Here is a 22,965-nt window from a genome sequence, read left to right on the forward strand (position 1 = left end):
TATTTTTATGTGTTTGGTCAGTCCAAACTGTTTTACTGCAGTCATCATTTTCTTTTTAATTCTAACATCTAAGTGTTTAAGTAGTACATATTTTTAATACAAGCTAAAATTTTTCATTTATAGAAGATTTTAAATTTATTTGGTTTAGTATAAAAAATATCACTTATATCCAGCTAAAATTAAATGAAAAATAATGTTTTAAGAGCTAAGGAAAATATTATGTTTGCACACTAGTGGTGTTCCAATATTTTGGATATTTTAATAACAATCATCACAAAAACGAAAACGAGATGAAATATTTGCGTTATTATTATTTTATTTCCCGGGTCCTTCCGTATAATACAACGGTATTGTGCACAGCTGTCAAAAAATCTACTATGGTGGTCAAATTTTTATTTTTCTACTAAGTAGAATCTTGCCTTTGTCGACTATGAAAGGGTAACCAATATTAATGATTATATACTGTGACCGGAGCCCTCAAATTGTCTGGCAACACGAGAATCGTTAATATTGGTAATGGGTTCGCAGCACGAATGGCGCAATAGAGCCCCCTCGGTTATTTTTACGTATACCAGCAGCCTAATAATACGAAAATAACCTCTTACTACCGTCGTCATAGCCTCTGGGTCCTTTGTAAGCTCTTCCAACCTTGCCACGTGGGTTGCACCTCCTAAATTAAATGTGCTATTCGTAGATTGAAGAAGAATAGATTTTCAACATTTCTTCATTTTTACCACCCTGCGGCGGTTTAGTAGTGCTCATGGTATTAAATATAATAAAAACAATAATAAAAATAATAAATAAAAAAAAACAATACATTCGCTCAGAATCCAAAAAATGTTACATTTAGATAAAAAATTTTTATTTTTTTATTGATAAGAGAGCTTTTGTGTGAAAAAAATCTGCATTTATATTTCATGTTTTATAAAAATAAAAATAGTCATAATAAAATATGTAATATCACTGAAACCTTAAGATATGGATCTCTTATAACCACCGGCGTTCCGGTTATGCAATTTCGCTACACGCGTGCGCTTCGTGCCGGCTACGGTTGCTGAATTGATATGTACACGTGCACGGCACGTTTGATAAACGATTCAAACGCATATGTGTTGTGTATATGTGGTACGAGTAGTTCGTTGCCAGCAAATTGGGGAAACGCAGATTTGTGTTCCACGTAGATATTGTTGCTATTTATACCATATACTCTCTACCAACTATATTTCTCGCTCAAACAATTTAAACCACCTCCTACATTTATATATTTTAAGCTGTTTGGACTAAAAGATTGTTAATTCCGAATTTCTCTTCATTTATATTACTCGTTTCTCTCTATTTCTGCTAGTACATTGTACTACAAGCGTATTATAACCTCAAATTCCTGATATTTATAATGGCTCACAAGTTAATAAATTATTCCATATTTGTAGTCTAAGCATGCGTTAACTCTATACTTAATAGTACATTGTGTGTGTGTTAGTTTAAATATGTGATAAAAAAATAATTTTAAATGGATATAAAGGCAATTATTTAGTGGTTAATAATGGTTACATTGGAATTACGTTATTATAATATTTTGGTTGTTGGTTAGATAAACTGACTAACTAATTGAAATAATCTATTAGACGGTTCTTTGAATATTTATATTAGATTTGTTTTGATTTTACCCTTAAACATATTTTTTTATTTATTTTCTTGTTTTTCGCTCTTGAGTTAATAATGTGAAATAATTCGTAAATTGTTCACTGTTTTATTTACTCTTCATGTTTAGCCTATCAGAATTATGTGTAATTTTAGCCCTCTGCAGTCTACAACAAGCCTTCATACTGTCAATCAATTGTATAACTAGTGACGAGCTATCGTAAATAAAGGGCGTAGTTTCACTAACTTAAAAGCCTTATGGGTGTGGTCTCTCACGCTGACTGACACACCTTTACAAAACCAAGGAAATTGTAGTCTTATCCACCCTTATCTTTACTGTTCGAAGAATTAACCGCATAATTTAAGTAAAAAAAGGGATGTAACACAAGAGATCTACTGTAAAGTTACTGGTTTTATTAGTTACTGAATTATTAAAACTTTTTTAATTTCACGTTTTTTGTTTAAATGCTATACTAAGAGTTTATATTTATTGATGTAGGAGATTTAAAAAATTTCTTTCCAAATTAATTTTATTAAATTTTAGTTACATTTTCATGATATATTTTTTAAGTAAAATCTTCTTTCTGCTAATTTTCATTGATTTCTCGTTTTATGTAATATACATTTTAATTAGTACTATATTTATTTTACTGAGACAATAAAGAGGAACCAAACACTCTGTATTATAATAAAAGTATCAATATTTATGCAGTTAAAAATTCAGAAAATATATATTTAATGTTATTGAATGTTCTTGTTTTGAATTTAAAATGTTCTAGTTTGTTATTTCTTATAGTATATATTTTGATCTCTTTTTGTGTGCATATTAAAAATTAAGAAAAATGTATATAAAAAATAAGTGAAACAAAAACTATTTAATGTTATCAGTATATTATATTATGAATACAGATATGGCTAACGGTATTTATAAAGCTTCTGGCAAGTTTAGGTATCTTTGTAGATGTTACTCGTAATGTAAACATTGCATTGATTTATTGTTTACTAATACATAGATGCTTTTGATTTTTGTTTCAGGTGAGTGGGTTATTACAAGTATTTAAATACCATAAACTGTGAGTACATAAGAATTAAAAAAAAAACATCGTCATATAAAAAAAAGGACTTTCTTATTATGTACAGTTTTATACAACTTTAATATACATTTTTGTATTTGGTTTAAAATTTATTTTTTCAATGGTGTTTTTAATGTGAAAATGTTTGAAAAACAAACCATAATTAATAACATAACCTAGATTTAAAATATAAAATATTTTATTCAAGTTAGTTATTAGTTAGTTGTTCTATCTCATACACTTACAAAGGGTATTTTACAAGTATAAAAACAGATATATAATAAAGATGTAAATGGATATTTGTTGTTATAATAAGAACAAAGTAACTATTGTCTATTATACTCTTTTTCTCATTACAGTATTCGAATGTTAGTTTAATATAACACTACGTTAACATTTTTTATAGTTATTTTGTCACTTAAAAGTTCAAAATACTATAAAATGTTTAAAAAAATTATTTTGGTGAATACGGATACATAATAGTTTCGCTAAGAAAACGAGAATAACGAAAATTGTCTAATTAGGTACTCTAGTTTTATTGGCTTAAGAATATTTTGATGTATGCATTACGATAACCTATAACTTATTGATTAGATTGACCATATACATAAATTTGTAGTGCACATTTATTGAGATTTTATCACTTAAGTATAATTGTTAAAACAAATAACTGGGATATAATTGCATAAGTCGATCATATAAACTAATTTTATATAAAATTATATACGTGGCCCTATTTTTATGAATTTGATAGTTTCTTGTTATCAATAAAATAACACAAAAAAATCCTTTTCAGATTTAGTTAATGCGTTATTTAATTTCAAAACAAATATTTTTTTAAATAATATACTTATAAATGTTTCTTTCATTAAATAGCTAAACTACCTAATTAATATTTATCACTTTTACATGCTGAAGTAATAAATCATTTCGTATATTTGTAGCTATTTATTAACCTAATTTTGTTATTGGGCGGAAGTAAATGCGTCAACGTAGTACCCGCCCGGTTCTCGGTTCCTAAAAGGGAGAGGGAGAAAGAAAAAAATAATAAAAATTGTAATTGTACGTGTGGTTTTTTCTTCTTCGGGTACGATCATTTTGCTTCATATTTTATATCGAAATACTTGCACAATGAACCTTTGATTAAAACTGTAAAATAAGAAGCTGCTCGTCATTTTTACAAATAGTTTCATAATCATGTATAAAATCATTATAACCCACTCATTCAATACCTCTACGCATATCATACCAGGCGACCCTAAGCGTCGTCTGTATATGACTTGATGACATGACTTGTTAAAAAACTAAAATTAACTAAAAAAAAAAACTATTAAGATAACATTATTAAATTCCCAGTGAAGTGTGGCTAATAGATGACTTCTTATTCAAAATTGTCATTAATTAACTTACCACATATTCTAATTGTGCTACTTGCACAAATTGTATATTTCTAATTTTTTTTTTTTTTTTTTTTAAAAAAACGACCATCCCATATTTAAATGTTCACTACGAATTTTTTTAATTTCTAACGTTTTATGTTTTTAACTATAAATTTTCTGAAATGTTAAAATATTTTGTTATATATTTTATGTTAAAAAATAATTTATGAATTAGATAAGTTTTCTATAATGTTAATGTATTAAAATCAAATATCAATTGTGAATAGTCGTAAGCTTATAACTAAGTGCTAAGTGTTTAAAGTCAAAATAAGTGGATCAAGTATCTGAGGCTTACATCATGAAATAAGATACTTTATAACTCTTTCGATAATTAAATTTAATAAAAATAAATTGATGGCGATAAAATATGGAAAAATTAGAAGTATTCATTATAATAACGTGAAGGGTAAAATATATTAATGATATAATTATATGTAACGCGTAATTCATTATTACAAGTGAGGTAAATCATTCTTTACAAACATTAAAAAATTAGTAGCATACGTAAAAAAAAGAACTTAAAACTTATTATCTCTGTGATAAGTATTTACTAATTTTCTAATTTTACCTCTAAAATTTTTTTTTATTTGTTTGGTTCTTCCATTATTTATGACTTCTTAGTAAAATAGTGTAAAGTTTTATTAAAAAAATTAAATTATTCTAGTTTCTATAAATGTATTAAAATTAGTTTTACGTACCCACAGTTAGTTATCAACAGTTTTACTTAGATGTCTAACCTAACTTTAACCATTAATGTGTTAAATTTACATTGTTATTAAATTCTTAAATTGTCTTTACCTTAATGTATAAAATCATTTATTGAAAATGTGCAACAGGTATGGGGATTTTACGTAAAAAATAGTAAATTTTAAATAACTTTTATGTTTAAAAATAAAATAAGTTCCCAGTATTTAATTCTAATATTAACTAATAATTGAAAATTAATATAAATTTATTTCCAGAATTTTATCTAGTAGTATTTTATAGAAAATGCCGAATAAAATCAATTTGTAACTGTTTAAATAAAAACTAATACTGAATATTTGTCATTATTATGTCATTAATATTTGTAATATATTTATCATTCACCGCTATTGATTTTATCTCATACAAAAACTTTTTTTTCGTAAGCTTCTATTACTCCGAATGAAATATTAAACAAAGTATTATATAATTCGCCCCAAACTGAGAGAAAATATATTCAAAAAAAATATTGTTTTCGATATAAACAAATTCAAACGCATGTTCATCTGACCTATTTTTCAGAGTACGACGTACTTTTTTTGGAAACCTTATAAAAGCACTCGATTTAACTACGTTTCATTTCTAAAACATTTTGTATCTGAAGCACTCTTCTTCTTTTTTGGGCTTATGGTTTTTCCTCAATATAATAAAAAAACCATGTAGTACAAATGTATGAAATGTTACATTATCTCATATAATCTTAACTTAGCCCATATGGAAATTTAAGATTATAAAAATGATCAATTACTTCAATTTTTTTTATTTTATTGAGAATTTAAATTAATAAAAATATATAGAATAATAAATATTATGTTTGACAGTTTTGAAATGCAGAATCAAATGTCATAGATGCTTTTTCTTTTAATGTTCGAAATTTTTAGATCGCTTAAGGTCACGCAAACATTGTTATGCTGACAAAATTAATCAATTGCTATTTTTTATTTTTTTTTTATATTTGCACGTTTCACTGCTGGTACCAATCATTTTCCGTTTGTAACATTGGGCGCCTTTGACGCATTTCCCATTAGTCATTTTTCTATGCCAGAATCGACTCATTTGTCATTAAAACACGCTATGTCGTGGTTGAGTAATGAAAATAATGTACCAAATTGTAATCGTAATTGATTAATGCGAAATACCTCTTGTGAGAGTAATAGTGAGTACAGGTTTTGGGTGCCAAAGTATTTTGGGTGTGTATGTGTATGTGTGTGTGTGTGTGTGTGTGTGTGTGTGTGTGTGTGTGTGTGTGCGCGTGTGCGCGTGTGTGCGTGCGTAAAAAAAACCAACCCCTGTTACCTTTTGCGCTATGTGTGAAATATTAAAATTAAAAACACAGAACCCCGCCCGTGTTCGAATTATTAAACTTTATGTATACACACCAATGAAAAATGAGAGTTATATTTTACTTCCAATTTTATGAAAATTGGTAAAATTGTTGAGTTTGTACTAAAAAACGAATCGTTCGAAATTCAAATGGCTATCAACTTGATGTGAAGCTAATAGAGAACCTGTATGAAAAATTTGTGTTTAACCAGTTTTTGTACGCGAGAAGAAAGTTTTTTCCAACGGTGATCAATCATAATCCAATATTTCTTTAGTCCTTAGAAAAAAAGAACCTTCAAAGTTTTCTCCGTTAGTCTTAAGTTTTACTAAATAATACTGTAATTTAAACATGCATTACATATAATTTTAACTTTAAGGTTATATATACTCTGCTTACGAGTTATAAACCTTAGATTGTTTATTGGTTTAGAAATTTTTCTTCCTTCTCTTAAATATTTTGTTTGTATACATTTAAGATTTGTATGTGAGTTTTTTTTTTTTTTTTTAAAGTCATATTAAATAATAATTTTTGATAAATTTAATTGAAATGATTTTTCATTGATTATATTGACTAGGATAAATTTTATATTGTTAAATACACGTATAAACTATATATAAAGTTTGAAATAATAAAATAAATGGAAATGTGTGTATTATGCTATAAAATTATATTTGGATTCACTGCGTCTTGATTTTTTATATAACTATTATTTCAGTTATTCTACATTTCAAACTTGGTCATTATGTTATTATTATGAAAAAAAATAAAAACCAGCTTCATCATAACTTCTGAAATACGCCTTAAATTTGTCTTACAGTTTAGTTTCTTACGTTTAAATAAAAGCTTTTTGCCCTATCCTTTTGGTTTATCGATAAGATAGATTGTATTTTTCTCAATCCTGTCTTGATAAATAAAATAAAATGAAACAATAATAATCATCATCTGAAGCATTTTAGTAGACCCACTGGAACATCACTTGTGTGCCGGTGGGGGGATAAACAAATGCAACAAAAACAATTTGTCACTGTTTTCATTCAGTATTTTCGAAGTTTAACTCGATGTATCGTATAAACAGTGACCACAGCATGATACACAAATATTTCAAGTAGAAATAAAACCATTTTTAAAAACGTATCCTTTTAAAGAATATACTGATTAATGAGATAGGTTAACTTAAAGTGTTAAAATTTGCAACTGAGAAATTTACAAAAACTTATAATTATTTTCCTTAATTTCGCATAAAAACAGAAAAATTAAATTGTTACAATTCTACTAAAAAAAAAAAAAAAAAAATATTTTGAATTAGTGTATATTTATGGATTTTTTTTATAATATAAATTTATACTTTTCATAAGGTTTATATAAAATATAATTATTCCTTTTTTTTACTATAGTTAATTCAGGTGCAAATTTGGTTTTTTTTCGATAAAATTGTAATATAGTATATTATTTATAAATGTTTAATTTCAAAAATTTAACTATCATATTCAAAAAGTTCTTAATTTAGTAGATCCACCCAAAAATTATTTTTTTTAATGGTGGAGGGATGAATAAATGCTAAATAAAATATATCGTCGTTGTATCTGTTTAGGATTATTTTATACAATAGTATACCCAAGACGACGGTGATCCATATACGATTTTCAAAAGCTGCAATAACTATGAAATACGTCAGGATTTTATTTATAAGTATATTATGCTTTTAAACATTATAAGAATTATAAATTTACGCATTTTAGTAGATCCATCTAAAAATTGTTTTTTTTTTTTTTTTTTTTTACGGTGGAGGGATAAATAAATGATATATTAAAATTTCGTCTCTATGCCTATATTTAGAATCGTTTTATAATATAGAATAGTCTAAGAGCACGGTGTACACATCAGACCTTAAAATTCTTAACCCAATCAGCATTAGCAACTGTGGAACAATCAAACGGCCAAATTGTGAATTTACTAACATTTCCCTTACGTGTTGAGTGTATTTCTCTTGTTTATAGTTTTGAATAATTTCAATAAATATAGAATGTTATATAATATTTTGTATAAAATGTTGGGCTGTGAGAGTAAATGTCAAAGTATTTTACACGCATATATGCATACATTGTTTTTTTTCAATTTACGTCAAAAGGGGTATGTGCAAAGGCCATATTCTATTTCCCCCCTACCATAAGTATAAATCGGTACGTGGTAGTCGCGTTCCTCCTATTGTTTAAAAATGTCAGTATAAGACATTTAAATGTCACATTGTTGTCAAGATATTTTTCATATTTTCTATGTAACCCACCCACGAATAATAGAAGTAATATTACAGTCGGCACATACAATTATAATTGGCTAACTTAAACGTTAGTCATATGTTCTGGATCAATTAGTCTAGAATACACACAGACACGTAACTCTTTGTTTGTTATGTAAGCTGCTTATTGTTGATCCAAAACGTCCGAACTAAACGAGTTGGAATTTTGAAATTAATTATTCGGGTCCGACTCGTAATTACGGCTATATTTAACATACGTGTTATGCATACCCTCCCGCCCACGAATCCTTATTATTATATGGTATTAAAAAAAAAAAAATAACGGTTGCATTTATTTTAAGTAATAAAACATGTTACTTAAACAAAACCAAAGAAAAAAAAACTATTACCTGAACCAAATTTAATACTTCTAACGATCTTAATATAGTTTACAATCAACAAGTTTACTACAAATATTTTAATTCCTTGGTTCGTTAAAAATCGTATTGTTTTATAAAAACGAACACAGTGAAATAATTCTCGTATTAATGGAAAAGTATTAGATTTTTAAACAACTGTCAATTGATTTTATTAATTACACATTTAAAATTTCTTTAAGGAAAGCTTTTTTTTTTTAACTAATTGATTTAACTTTCACTCGTGAACTAAATATATAATTTTAATGAGCCATTTTATATAGAATTTACAGTAACCCCTGCCGTGAGTTCCAATATTAAAATCGTATTTATTTGTAACATCTGAATTCCCCCAAAAACTTTGTTTGTGGTCACAAACGTCATAAACAATAATTCTGATTAATAAGTACTGAAAGGGATTTGTAAGTTTGGTAACATTTATAAATTATATACAATATTTTTCACAGGTAGGGTATATATAAGATGAAAGAACTAGAGTGTGTAAAATATTTAGAATATTAAACTAATATAGGTTTACTTGACTTAGATTCTTGTATTCCACACGCAAAATGAATTTATAATTTTAAATGAAATTTTTTTACATGAATTATGCTTTGAGCTTACATAAACTTATATTTATTTGGTCTTCAGTATTTATAGACAATAGTATAAAATTTAAAATTAAGTTACTTAAAATCATTTATTATAAAAATTAGAAAAACATTAAGTTTTACATTAAAATTTAATACATTTGTGTATTTTTTAAATAGATTCTACACGAATAATATTTTAATATTTATTCGACATAATCAACCTTTCGTTTGGTATAGGATAATTTAAATGTTACTAAAAGATATGTGTTTGATGTTAGTTGGTGACATTTTATATTATACTCTCGAAAATGGAAGATTTTGTTGTAGTAAAAAAAGCCTTCAGTATCAGATATGTATTTGCAATATTATATTACGTGGTAAAATTATATTATGTACTTTTTATAGGAATAGTTGATTAGTAATTGTGCTAAGTATATAAATAGTGCAATATAAGATAAATAGATAAAGTTGACTTTGGTATTACTATTTTTTTTAAACTTAATTAAACGTTTAAAATACAATTTTTTTTCACATGATACCTTTGTGGTATACCACAAAATGAATACATTGAATTCATTGTTAAAAATTTAAACAAAATTTTGAAAACTAAAAACCATGTTTATAATGTTTTGACCTTTTTTGGCTGTTTTTTATTCATTATGAATAATGTCTAAAAGTTTCACTTTGTTCAATACATAATTTCATAAACAAACTGTTGTTCAAAATCACAACTCGAAACCCTTATTTTATTAGACATATTATAAACCAATTCTAAAATTTCCCTACGTTCTGTTCTATGTAATCATGGGTCTTATTTGAAACGACCAATTAATATCAATACAATAAATCAGCAAAATCCCATAATATTTTATGATTTGAGATGTCTGTACAACGCACATTCCTGTTTGTACAATACGAGTACACTTTCCTGTCTGTACAACGCACTTTCCTGTCGGCATACAGAGAAAACTTTGTAGTAGCTTACCACGCAAACCACCGATTGCTTTCGTAGATAATATAATCCTACCTCGGTTACAAAACCTTTGACCAAAGAGCATTATATTTAGATGGTTTATATAAACTTTGAATGACTACAATACCAGCTGGTAATCTTAAAATATACATAACTTTAGAACGTAATCTAGAAGGATGTGAGTAGGTTGGATAGCAACATCCGTGTATGGAAGAGAGAGCCTAAATTCAAATTAATTGACAAACTTACTGTCGGTCATGAATATACCTTTATACATGCATATATAGGTACCCCATTACAATATTTTATATGTACGGTTTTACTAAATTGTGTCCAAAAAACTCTGTATAATTTAATTTTTGGTCACACATTCATCCCGTAAAACAAATTTCCTTAATATTTTATGTTTTAATTGAATTGTTTTTAGTTATTTCTCTTAATATATAATTTATACATTTCAAAAGATACGTTAACGTACATATATTAACGTAATCGTTTCGTTATTGCGCATATGTTTATTAGTCGTCTTTATCAATTTGTCTAAAATTCGATATTTGTGATCTGTGTACGGTCCATTCGAGAAATATTCTGGATGATTAATTACTTAGCATGGACAGATAATCTTTTTGACCATTATTATGTCTTATCATATTGAACTAGAGTATTGTTCCTCGGGGTACTGACTAAAAGAGCAGTTTTGTCTGTCGTCAGCGCTACTACTTGCTGTTTGCCCTCAATATAGATTATAGGAAGTCATAGAAATGGGATTTATTCCAATCCAGCGAATTCTAATGGATTTTGAGAACCGTATGCAAATTAAGAGTCAACGACAATATCGACGGCTACTGTGTGCTGATTTATATTTTGAATGGGTTTTTGATTTTAACTGATTTTTCATTATTGTGCTCTTAATCAAAAACAAAACATCGTCATCGTCGTTTTTGTTATCTTTAAATGAAACACACTTCATATCATTAAAAACTATTTAAATTCAATTTCTCTTGTTTAAAATAATATAAAAATGTTCGTATTTTGTTATATCTCTTTAACGTATATATTGCTCTGAATATAATAATTTCTTTTATTTTCTAATGCTGTGTACAATGAATAATAACAAATAAACTCAAAACATACTATACCTTTTTTTTAATTTTTTTTTTTTAAGCCTACATACTAAAGAATTAACTTTTTTTGTAAATAATTGTTTTATATTTTATTATTCGTTTAAGTTTGTCTAAAACAGTGTTAAAAATTTAGTAGTATCTTTGTAAACTCTATAAAATATTTTTTGCTTTGGTGTAATGTGAAAAAAAAATGGTCGAATGTTTTTAATTTTTTTGGTAGCTTTTACCTGGTTTTTTTTAATAAGATGACTAACAAAAATTCAATTTTTATTACTTACTGTAATAAAAATATGAAGTATAATAGTATTATAGAAATATAGGATAATTTAATTATTCCCAAACAGGATAGTCTGTGATTCTACAAGAAAAACGAATTGTCGTTATTTGTCACTTTTTGATGTAGCAAATCTTACCCAATGGTCGGATTTATATGGTTGAATAAGTATAAGCGATTTACATTTAAGGAATACAAAACCGACTTCTAAAAAGTACAAAATGGCATCGCCCGCTTGTCTCTCTTCTTTGTTAATGTTCTTATTTCCTTTTGTACATTTCCGTGAAAATGAATCGTTTTTCGATTTGCATATTTCTTAAGTACGTTTTCCCTTTCCGTTCACTGGGGAGCCCAATGATATTAATCATGTTCGAATTTGACTCATATTTTTTTTCGGCCGTAGCGGGTGAGACTTGAAACAAACAACGTGTTTCCGATAAACCGAAAAAGACAATTCGAACGTACAGTATTTATAAAAAAAATTTTGTATACGTGTAAACATAACAAACATATTTCTTCTATACTATAAGTCTAAAGTATTATCGGACAATACAGCGGTTACCAAACTGTGCTTCATGGATCGTGTGCTCCGAATTTTTCTATAGAGCTCCGTTGTTTTCCATAGAAAATGTAAAAGCGTCATAATTATTGATCATTATTTAAAATAACGAGCGTATATATTTGTACAAGACTCTGTCAACTCAAATATAATTCACCGATATGTATACAAATAATATTAAAATCCCGATAGGAAAATATAATTTTTAATTTTAGATAATACGCATTCCTATTCCAGTTATTTTCCGTCCAAATATATTGTATATTAAATATTTTCAATCTCGTTTTAAGTTTCCTCCTATATAAATATATATCATGTGTAATATGTTTTGTAGAACACAGGCAAATAAAACTTAATATTAAATATTTCTTGGGGCACGAAAACATACTGCTTAAAAAAAATCCTCCGTGTCTGAAAAAGGTTTGATAATTGCTGAATAATATTAAGACGAATACCTGGGGTTAACAAATTGTGTTGTCACATGCTAACCTAACCTTGTCTACTTAAAACATTCTACCTGAGTTGTGCAAAAAAAAAAAAAAAGAATACACCACCCAAAACCCTATGTCCTCCCGCTTTCGTCTGATCTGCTAATGGGAGACGTACGCTTGCGCTCATCGTCAATTTTTCCATCTTAGTCATTTTTGGTAGACTTGAAACGTCAGAATCTTCAATATTGATGTGCTGTCGGCATATTTTGTTCTGGTTTTTATCTCTTCTCGTGCGCACGGTTGGCATACCCCCAAAGTATTATTTCATTCAGTTCGGAGTTTATTTCCTCCCTTGTATTATCTTTTTCCTCAAGCAGTCCCACGTCAAATCTTACCCGTTGATACTTGGTGTATGTATGTTTACTCATTCACAAATATATGTGTAAGCATCAATCTCTTTTCACTTTCCGCTGTTTATTATTATAATTGTACATGTCGGTCGTGTCAAGCAGGACCGTGATATTGTTGCATGTATGGCTGTTAATTAATCAATTAATCCACTCCAATTCTTCTTTCCGCGCCACTCAACACATAGTTTCACGTTGAATTATAATATTCGCTTTCTGTGCCTGCTACTGTCGTTGTGGGTTCATTGATCATCATCCGTTTGTATACCGATTACTATTATTATTATTATTATTATTATTGTTTATAGATTGATCGACTCTTGTTTTTGTCGAATACGATTGCAATATTATTTGATACTAGTTAAGTGTACAGCATAGGAGGGTAGATATAGTGAATCAATAACATACGTTTTCGTTATCCTCCTCAGTTTCTATGTGTACGTGAGGTGTGACGATTTCACTCCACACAGTTAATGATTGCTGTAAATGCTTCTGTATCGGTCACCGTTTGAAGTATACTGGAATACATCTCAATTTAATTGAATAATATTTTTCGTGAATCGTTGCTCTTTCACATTGTTTTCTCTCGTTATTAGCTAATTTTAAATGCCTCTACCCTCATGTCCCCTATTTCTTCCCCTCGTCATATATTCGTAATCGTCAAACTAAAGGTTATTTATACTTTTATATCGACCCACAGCCATATTTTTTATGTTCTACTTCGACAGTTTTCAATGTATTTTTTTAATATTAACGAATACGCCGAATACTTACCACATGTATATATACAATAACAACATTGATGTCAATATATTTTCTTATATATATATATTAAGTGTTTAAAAGCATTCGCATTTGAAATTTAAAAAGCAACTAAACTTTTTTTTCCATTCAAATATTTTGATAATTTATTTATTTATTTAAATATAAACTAATATTAGTGAATCATTTATTATTATTTTTGTTGTTATTTTACATTGTCTAGCTTTTATAGTATAGTCACTTTAAATGAGTTATAATTAATCAAAACTTCGTTGTTTAGTTTCTATCCGTTATTGATGTATATAAAATATTCCGTATCGGAATATTGTTGTTTGCAAGAATGTATAAACATCAATTTTTAAAAGTTTTCACCCAAGAATGCAACGATTTATGTTCGTTGTATAAAATAATATTTTGAACTTCCTAATAATAATTATTAAATAAATTTAAAATACCATAACTATCATATTTAATAAATGGTACAACAAAATATATACCAATCATTAAGTTTAACACTAGCAAATTATATATTGCATTTATAATTTATGTATAATGTATAATATAGTTTTATATTTAATAGAGTTTTATCTATTTTATAGATAAATTAGCAATAGTACGCCAGCCTCAAATTCTTTCAGAAAGACCTGATTTAATTGGATTTACAAAAAAAAAAAAAAAAATATATTTAAATTCAATTATATTTCTCCAATACACCAACTAACGTTTTAAATTTAATATATTAAATCATATGTATAGAAATAGGAACATATTTTTTTTTTGTAAATAATTTAAAAAATTATGCATACGTGGATATTAAACTTGTTTTTTTTTATCACTTGTACAAAATAAACTTGTACAGATATTTAAAAATAATATTTATTTTTAATATTATTTTTTTTATATACATTTTAGAAAAATAAACAATACTCGTTTAAGAATACTATGAATAAACTTTATTACATTTTTGATTTTTTTCATTTCTAATAGACATAACCAAAATCGTGCCTTAAAAATGAAATTATACTTGTCTTGGTGTTGCAAAATTGATATTTATACAGTCATGTCCAAATAACACGATGACAATTATTATATTAATATTTATAATGTTAATACTTTTGCTTTCTTATATGGTTTTTTTTTTTTTTTTTTTTTTACTAATAGTAAATTAAACAATAAAAAAAAAAAAAAAAATGAAATTCATGTTCTATAAAAATTTTGAGGATGGTTTGTTATTAATATAGAATATCCGCTGGGAAATGAAACGTAATAACCCATAATAAATAAATTAACCTTGTGATGTATTTCATTCTAACGACTAGCTGCCATGTTTTGGTTAAAAATGTATGGACTAATCAAGTAGGAATCTCTTTCCTCTGATAACTTAAAGATTATCTCGTGTGAGTGGAGTGATCATAAGTATATGAAATGTTGATGATGAAATACTGCTGCTATCTAAGCTGATTTTTATCGACCAATTCTTCGGTTATTGAGAGAAAAATTGTATTGAATAAAAATACCGAGTTGGTATAGACGAAGCACTAGTTCTCTCTGCCTCACAATTGCTACCTTATATAATAATAATTGCCGATTTCGTATAGTATTCCCTAGACTCCAAAGGGATCGAGTTCATGTATGTATAGGTATGCGATCGTCGTCATTGTATAATACAAGTAGTAAGTATAGTAGTAGAGATGGTGATATAGTTGGTAAAATGATCAATTGCTTTTGACCGTTCTAAAGGCGTGCGCGAAATTCCGTATCTCTTGGCGCAGCACGCATGGAGGCGGAATACAAAATTACTTTACTAAATACCTCGATATAATCCGTGAAAATGTCTGTCGTTGTTTCACTCGCCTGTTCTCACATGAGTACATATCTGCGTATTTTTATACTATTATTATTATTATTATTATAATTATTACTATTTTATTTTTTTATTTATTTTTTTAAATTTTTTTTTTCCAAATACTATACTGTAACTAATAACCATATCGAATTTCTAATTAACCATTTTGTGGGCATTTAATTTTCTGTGCCTTCACCACATGGTTTCTCTTTCTCCTTCCTATCCTCACTCAATCTGTATCTGGTCGTTTTTTGTCGTCGATCCGCAGTATCGCAAAATTAAAAAGAGAAACGAATTGGTATAAAAATAAAAACTAATATTAAATATTCTTATTTTCTATCTTCTAATTTTTTTTTTTTTTTTTTACAAAATCAATGAAAATGATAATCCGTGTATATTTTTCTCGTGTGTATGGTATTTCTTGGTGGTTAGTGGGAAATGCTATTTTTTTAAACAATACAATTCGTATATACGTTTCGAGTTTAAACGAAATCGATTTTAGTATTATCGCCGCACAATTATAATGAATTTAATTTAACATACATGTGCACGCATTAAATATATTAAGAAAAAACTTATTAAATTAATTGTATAGATCTTTATGTGTTGACGAATACATTCGTAGTATATTATTAGCATCTATTTTTTGTTGAACATTTTAGAGCCTTTTATCTAATTTTCCGAAATATAGCACTATTGTTTTGACAAAGCCATATTCTTAACAATTCGTACCGAATAAAGTAGACAAAAAGTACCATTTTGTTCAGACCTTATATTACTATTAACAGCAACCTATACATGTGCATTGTGTAATATTTAATGCCTATAAATATATGTACTTTGAACACTTGTCGATAATGTGTAGATTCCTAAATCTAAACATTTTTTACCTAATTTCCTTATATTTTTTGTTTTAATATTTTTATCACTTAAAATGTTCGATCCCATTTAGGTTTTAAATTAATTGTTCATGATTTTTCTAAAATATTGTCGTTTACATTAGAGTTTGTGATTGAATAATGTATGTAAGGGAAACATACTATTTTTATTTCGTTATTTATTTTGCAACTAACCATGGGTATGACCATGTATCTAATGAGCCCATTTTTTAAGAACTGAAAAACTAATTTTTAACTCTTAGCTATAGGTTGTATTATTATTATAATATAATTTATAAATTCTGATAAAAGACGATTCTTTAACTACGCACTTGTTATTTATTTATTTTTTAATTAAATACTATGCAATATGATTGCTTATTCTTAATACAAATAAAAATGAGTTTTGCTTTGGTTGATTAAAATTGTATATAGTACTAGAATGAATATTTTATAACTATTTGTACAAACTATTTAAGTTAAAAGAAAAGAAAACTAATTTTTCCATTTTTATTAATAATATTCTAACATTTAATTTATTCACGTATTTGGTTCTTATTTGAAAACCTTTTATTATTTTTGACGTTTTGGTATGCAATAAAAATTACTTTATTATTTTTAAAGCATACTACACAAACTATCGGCATACTACATAATACAGTTCATAAAAATTACCGTTAAAAATGTACTTGTTAAAAATATTTGTTTATAAAATAATAAGTTCACATCCCATCGTTAATATAAATACATGTTAATTAGAAATTACAAAAAAAAATTTGATCATATTTACGTGGATTAATATATAAATATCTCGGTTATAATAATAAACTAAACTTTCGATTGTAAGTTTTATATTGTTATTCATTATATTTGTATTTATCTATTGCTTTGTTTCATTGTTTTCTAATAATAATATTTAATATCCTTCCAGTAAAATAAGTAATTTGCATATCCATTCACGATCTGGTTCCATTATTTTTGTTTAGGTTTTCGATTACGATATTTACTACAAAAAGTTTTTTTTTTTATTAAAAACTTATATTGAAAGTAGTAGTATATTATTAAAAATAATTTTAACGTTTATATTAAGTATTCACTATTAAAGTATAAACCTATAATGATAACCACGATATTATATAATAATATCATCGACTAAGCCTTTATAACAAGATATAAATAATTAATGTGTGCATAATTGTAAATAACTGTGTAGAACAGCATGATGATTTTTGGACGTTATAGTGATGATAAATAAACTGTACTTTTTTTGACGTATGGAAATTTTTTAGATTTTTTGTACTCTCATGGCATGGTAAAAAAAATGCTTATTTTTTAAAAAAAAAAACAACACAAAATCATAATGTGTATGTCATCATCGATCGTCAACTTATTCGTTTTATCGCCTATCGTTTAGCAGCTGTTTCGTAATCACCAAGCCCAACAAGCAGCGGCAGCGGCAGCAGCTGCGGCAGCCAATCCAGCCGCCGCGGCTGCGGTAGCGGCTCAACAACTGCAGCTCATCCAGCAACAACAGCAGCAGCAATTCCATCTACAGCAACAGCAACAACTGGCCGCAGCGGCTGCCGGACTGGCGGCAGCCGCATCAGCTCCAGCTGCTACCCCAGCAGCGGCCGCGGCCACGTTTGCGCCTCCCGGAACCACGGCCACCACACCGTACCTTATCAACCCTCAAGAACCATACGTGATCACCGGTAAGTTTCTTCATTATCGTGACACAATAATTATAGAATCATATACCTAGTATATACACATCAATCAATACACACTATGTTCTGCGAACTACATACCATGCATCCTTTGTGTGTATACATGTTAAGTCCTACATCCTCGTTCTGTTATTCAAAATAACCTTTCCAATCCTGCTGTAATTATTCGCTATCAGTTAATCATTGTTGTCACCTGGTTATGATAACCCACCAACTTCTTAATTTTTTATTGTTATTATTATTATTATTTTGTACCGTCTCTATTCAACTGTTTCATTACTATTCTGTGCGTGCGTGTGTGCGTGTGTGTGTGTTGTCTCAATAAAGGCTTTATGGGCTCAGGTCCGACCGTGGTGCCGCAATACTACGGCGTGCCGTGGGGCATGTATCCGGCTGGCAGCATCATACAACCGGCTGGTGCGGCAGGACAACCCGGCGCTGCGGCCAATGGAACCAACACGGCCCAGCAGCAGCGCAGGCCAATGAGTCCGTCTCAGGCTGACGGCACCCAGTACCAGGTCATACCGGCATTCTACGACCAAAACGGATCACTCGTAATGACCCGTAACGGCGGACAGCTGAGGCTCGTGTCGCCCGCGTCCGTTATCGTCAACGCCCAACAAGGTACGTATTGGTAGTGTTACCGCTCTTTCTCTCCGTTCGTAATATTTTTTCTCACTGTACATTTATATTTATTATTTTTATTACTATTATTATTTTTTTGGTATATTAAAACTATATGTATATATATACATACATACATACATACATACATACGCGCGTTCACAAAGTCGGACAAATTCCATTTTTTTTTTTTTTTTTATCGTTTCCTCCATCCCCCGGTCATTCACCCGGAATATTTAATTTCAATGAAAATAAAAGCGCACCACTACTACACTGCTGCACTATCTTTTATGACGGTTGTGTGTACAATACGTTTGCGCCAACAGTATTTTTAATTAATACTCAACAAAAATATTACATATACAATATTGTAGCGCGAGATTAATCCGTACGATTGTCATCGTGTAATACTCGCCCCGTCGTTGCCATTAGCAGATATCAATGGCGACAACGGTAATTACCTACCTACGCGTTACTTGCTAACAGGGATGGGTAGTGAGTGAGCAAGTGAATTGATTCAAAGAGTCGACTCTTTTAGGTGAATTGAATGTGTCGAATAATTGTGTCACACAAATTAATGGCTCGATAACTCGGTGTTACCTCCTAGTTCTTATCAGTTCCCGACTTAATATTATAATTTTGTCAAATATATACTATATAATAATATATTATATATATAAATTGCATAGATAAATAAAACATATAGTTGGTAAGAACTTATTGAATTAGGAGTTAACTTGTTGAATAAAATCATTGAAATGAACTGAGCTAAGTGAATTGAATCATTAAACTGAGTCGAAATTCCCATCCCTACTTATGAATGCTGACTACGCGTGCCACCGAGGGATTAAAATTAGTAATAATTAGGGCCCGGATTTCATTGCAAACTACATATTTTTTTAGTTGATCATACACAATGCTCTCTAAGAACATAATTAATTTCATGTAACGAGGGTTTCAAAACAACAAATTTTATTTTACATTTTTTTTTGCATTTTTCGACGTTTTTTCATTTTTAGAGCATTTTTAGTATTATTGGATCATTTTGTTGGTTTTTAATACATATTTATATTCGATATACTAAACAAATTTAGCCTATTCAAAATAAAATCAAAAGACAAATTATTTTCTTGATATTTAAGTAGGTTTATCGGGTTTTTCCATACACATTATCATAATATTAATTGTTTCATTTATTTTATAAATTGTCAATCTAGTTTTCGATTCAGTTTTTATCTTAATTTATTTTTGACTATGGAACGTCACAAGATTCGATCAAATAACAAATAATCAGCTAGTTCGTGAGCTACCTCTCAGATGTTACTCGTATTTACGTGTATTTGTAATTTTAATGTATTAAATAGTATATTAAATAAACCCAAAATAAAAAAAAATTATGTTATTTTTTCATTTTTAAGGTAATTTTTGTGATAAAATGCATTTTTTAAGGATACTTTTCGCTATTTTTTAGAGCATATTTGGTTTTAAGTGCATTTAAATCCGGACCCTAGTAATAATAGTTGTGTTTGTATGTGTGTGCGCATATAGTTTGAGTTGTAATGAATACCTTTGATGAATTTTTGCGTTTATCTTATAACTGATAATCGACCAACTAGATAGCCCAGTCCATTCTCTGTAGCATTATTAAGTACTTGCGTAATGAGTACTCAAGCTCCATCTTAACATTTGCCGGGTTCAGGACTGCCATTTCTCCCCTAAAAAAATATAAATTTTATTTGATTATTTAAATATGACTTAACACTTTTTATTTTATTTATTTTTTTTTTTTTATGAAACGAACAATGAATATTTATAAAAATATTAATTTTCGATATCTTTGTGTTTATTTTATAATAACACTATATAAAAAATAAATATAATAGTAGGTAGATGATTCAATTTTCTTGGTTAGACTTTTAATTTCATCATTTAGTAATCAGGAATATTATTTTATCATTATTATCAAATATTTTTGATCCGTTTAGCTCCGATTTAGCTCTTCTCCTTTCCTGGGATTATTTATTATAACTTAATAGCCCTGCAATTGTTCTGCCATCACCAATATTTTCGTGATATTAGTATTTTATCGGGGTGTTTTTTAACAGGACTCCAACCACAGCCTCAGCAGGCGGTCGGTTCGGCAGCCAACAATTATTCAACCAACTTGACCTCACTGACATCCAGCCTTTCTTCGCTGGGGGTCAGCGCAGGTACGTTTTTGTTGTTGTTATTGTTGTTGTTGCATGCGCATACACCACCTTTAAAACACGCGGCCGCTTCCGTCGTTTTATAGTAACAATTTATATCATCAATGGTACAACTAGGAAGGGGGACTTGTATTTTAAATAACTACGAAGTGATGATTATCCTCCCAAAATATTTATTTTTATTGTCAATCTTAAATTCGTCATTTTCCTAATTATTTCAATTTTTCTTGAGTAGTGTTTGTAGGAAAAAGTAGGCCTACTACAAATACGATTCTACCATGTTTAATTTAAACATTACTTACAGAAAGCTGTTCCTAAAATATACTACGTTATTTGAAAGTTTTTCAGAATACTCAAATGTTCCTTTAAACACCAACTGTGCCAATGAGGGTCTATTTTTGAAACTTCTGATCCTTCTCAGAAATAAATCCTTGTTGTGCCACTGAACATCTTATCCGTATATCGTGCAACAACAACATTTATTGTAGGATTCGCGTGTATTTATATTTTATTTTTAGCGCTGCCTTATTGTGTATTTGTTTTTTTTTTATATATATATATTTTGTATGCTTCTGTATGTTCGCGCACGGCCATTTTCAATTCAGTTCTCTTTTCAGAGATTCAAATGTGATGACGGACGTGTACAGTGTACATACTCACTTTGTGGTGTAAACACATTTGCAATTTATATACTAACACATCACACGCATAAGTTATAACATTAATTAACCATCACCACCACCCTTTTCACGGTAAATACTAAGTTATAATGCCGCCCTCTGTAATCGTCGATATAATAGCTAACAAGTGAAGTTTACACGTCATTGTTCTACTTTTCTCCTTACCATTATATCGTTATAATATTAATAATAATATTAATGTGTGATTGCATATTCAAGTGATATAATTTGTCACACACGTGGTTTTATAAAATATAATGTGTATATATATATATTGTTTACATATATATTTTGTACAATATACGTGCGTGTGTATGTGGATAGGGTGTAAACAAATTTCATAGTAGAAACGTGTAGGTACTTAATAGTATGTATGTTGGAGTATGCAATTATACACTCTTGTTACATTTTTTCGCTGTGTATACAAATTTATATACCGCTACAACTAACTAGCATGTTTAATTTATTTAATATTAATATTACTGTTTTGTTTTTTTTTTTTGTTCTTTTTTTCACATTCTAACAGTTTGAAATATGCATACAACATAATAGTTTGTTTATGTATATGTAAATGTATATCATCATTTATTTATTATTTTTCTGTGTTCATCCCTTAAATTGGTTTTGCAGTCGTAATAAATGTACATAATATGTGTATTCTAGGCTATGGGCATATATATTCGTAATAAATAAATTAATGGGTCAAACATGAAATGGCTGATTTCATTGTGAAATACTACGAAACAATTTCTAATTTTTTTTTTTACACTCGTGAAATAATATTATAAAATTTACATCAGTATTTTTCATTCGATTTTATTATATATATATATATAAAAAAAAAAAAAAAGTATTAGTATTTTACAATGATAGCAAAATTATCATTTTGTGATTTTACCTTACCTCTTAAACTACCATTTTTGGATAGTTTTAATATAAATTTTGTATTTATATTTTTTTGATACGTATTAATTTTATAAAATAATTTGTTTTGATACTACAAAATA

General features: G+C 28.1%; 1 protein-coding gene across 11 annotated transcripts in view; it reads left to right on the plus strand.

Moving 5' to 3' along the window:
- Positions 1-22,965, plus strand: part of LOC112693203 (maternal protein pumilio-like) — a 94,230-nt gene that overhangs the window by 65,573 nt on the left and 5,692 nt on the right. For 7 of the 11 annotated variants that reach the window (XM_025568166.1, XM_025568170.1, XM_025568168.1 and 4 more), the window contains 3 exons: positions 18,135-18,432; positions 18,775-19,071; positions 21,177-21,281. In XM_025568166.1, the coding sequence (XP_025423951.1) occupies positions 18,135-18,432; positions 18,775-19,071; positions 21,177-21,281 (700 nt within the window). The remainder of the gene's footprint in view (positions 1-18,134; positions 18,433-18,774; positions 19,072-21,176; positions 21,282-22,965) is intronic. The other 4 variants (XM_025568171.1, XM_025568173.1, XM_025568169.1 and 1 more) reach the window with 3 other exon arrangements.

Source organism: Sipha flava, unplaced genomic scaffold (genome assembly GCF_003268045.1).
Source record: "Sipha flava isolate LNK unplaced genomic scaffold, YSA_version1 81_pilon_pilon, whole genome shotgun sequence".
NCBI lineage: Eukaryota > Metazoa > Arthropoda > Insecta > Hemiptera > Aphididae > Sipha > Sipha flava.